This window comes from Hypanus sabinus, chromosome 4 (assembly GCF_030144855.1).
Source record: "Hypanus sabinus isolate sHypSab1 chromosome 4, sHypSab1.hap1, whole genome shotgun sequence".
NCBI classification, from domain to species: domain Eukaryota; kingdom Metazoa; phylum Chordata; class Chondrichthyes; order Myliobatiformes; family Dasyatidae; genus Hypanus; species Hypanus sabinus.
Genome location: NC_082709.1, coordinates 162,580,745 through 162,582,675, shown reverse-complemented (window position 1 = coordinate 162,582,675; position 1,931 = coordinate 162,580,745). Strand labels below are relative to the sequence as shown.

The 1,931-nt window shown below is 39.6% G+C and overlaps 1 protein-coding gene across 1 annotated transcript; it reads right to left on the bottom strand.

The window, feature by feature from the left end:
• Positions 1–302: 302 nt before the first annotated feature.
• htr1fa (5-hydroxytryptamine (serotonin) receptor 1Fa) lies at positions 303–1,403 on the bottom strand. Its single transcript, XM_059966209.1, has one exon. It carries the CDS (start codon positions 1,401–1,403, stop codon positions 303–305), a length of 1,101 nt encoding a protein of 366 aa, XP_059822192.1.
• Positions 1,404–1,931: the final 528 nt, after the last annotated feature.

Below are 1,931 nucleotides of genomic sequence, written 5' to 3'. Positions count from 1 at the left end.
CATACACAAAAGATCCTTTCCAATGTTTCAGGCTAAACTCTACCCCCTCACTGAATTCCACTAGATATGGAAAGGAAAAAAAAAGTACCAATTAATTTCTACCTTATACCCATGAGCTTTAAGCATCTGTGACAGAATTTATAGATAATGCTTTGTTCATTGTCCCTAATCCAAAGCTACTGTAAACCACCAGAATAGGAATACTGACAGTTCTTTCAAAGCAGAAAGCTTCTGCAGAAGGTCTAACTATTTTAATTACAAAGATAATTGGTTTGTGAATACGGCCATTGTATTTACAGAAATTATCTGCAGCGTACTAGTTTCTGAAATGCATTCTTAAAGTCTTCATTGAAGATTGTATAAATAAGGGGATTGATTAGAGAATTGAGGTAACCTAACCATGTCAGGAAGTCGGATATCTCTGGAGAGACATCACAGGATTCACAGACATTCACAATAAGTTCTTTTAAAAAGAATGGCAGCCAGCATATAACAAATGCTCCTAGAATCAAGCCCAAGGTGGTTGCTGCTTTCCTTTCTCTTGTGCCTGAAATTTTCAACCTCTTCTGCATTTTTTCTTGTTGGCCACCGGGGTTGAAGTTTCTGGCTGTGATAAGGACATTCTCCCCCTCTTCAATTGTGGAATGGTCTGACATGGACTTTTCCGAAATGCACTTCTCAGAAGATGTCCTGGAGGGTTTGACAGCAATGATGGACATCCTACCATTTGCATCCTCATTGAGGCGTCTGCTTGCACTCCTTCTGTAATAAAGGGTTTTAGCTGCTCGATATATTTTGTAGTAGAGGATGAGAATCAAAGCCAAGGGGATATAAAATGCTCCAAATGTAGAATAAATTGTGTAGAGAAGATGTTCATGCTTAATAAGACATTCATCTTCCTTGTTTTTTCCTTGATGTCTCCAAAACAAAGGAGGTAATGATATAAAGATGGATATGACCCACACAATGGTGATCATTATTCCAGCTCGCTTAGGTGTCCTTTTCTGTGCATATTCAACAGCATTAGTTATGGCCCTATATCTGTCCAAGGCAATTGCAGCCAGATGAAGGATTGAGCATGTACAACATGTAATGTCCACACTTAACCAGATATTACAGACAACTTGACCCATGACCCATGTTTCCTTTACAGTATAAATGATACTGAAGGGCATTACCAGGACTGCAACGAGTAAATCAGTAACAGCCAGTGAGCATATTAGGTAATTTGCCGGATGGTGCAGTTTTCTTGTCACAATTATTGCAGTTATCACCAGGGAATTAATGACTGTGGTCAGAGTGGTCAGGACAGAGAGTGAAAGTGATACCAGCACCTTGGATGTTTTCCCCTTTGCCAGGTCTTCCAAAGTAAAGTTTGAGTACGTCTCATTTTCCAAATCCATTCTGCTCACTTCCGCAAGAAGTTCCTGTGGCATTTATACAATCTGCAAACAGAGCACAATATCAGCTGTGAAGAGGAGTGTTTTAAATATCATGTAAATGGATTTAGGTATTAATATATATAAACAATTTTCAATATCCTACACAGTGATTCCACATCTGCAGTAGATGCAAAACCAAGGCACACTGCCTGACCATATAAGGACTTAACTCTGATTCATTTTGTCCTCAGAGGTGTCCAGACAGGTTTTGTGTCTTTCAACATTAACTGGCTGATAGTGGATCAATTCGTGTAATGCTATTACAGTGTCAATAACCTGAGTCCAATCCTGCTGCTGTCTGTAGAGTTTATACGATCTCCCTGCAACTGTGTGGGTTTCCTCTGAGTGATCCAGTTTCCTCCCACAATCCAAAGACTTACAGGTTAAAAAGTATCTTTTCTATAGATGCTGCCTGGCCTTCTAAGTTCCTCCAGCATTCTGCTGCTTGGATTTCCAGCATTTGCAGATTTCCTTGTAGTCAGGCTAAAA

Excerpts from the sequence above, each read along its gene's own strand:
- htr1fa (XM_059966209.1), bottom strand. The coding sequence starts at position 1,403 with ATGGATTTGGAAAATGAGACGTACTCAAACTTTACTTTGGAAGACCTG.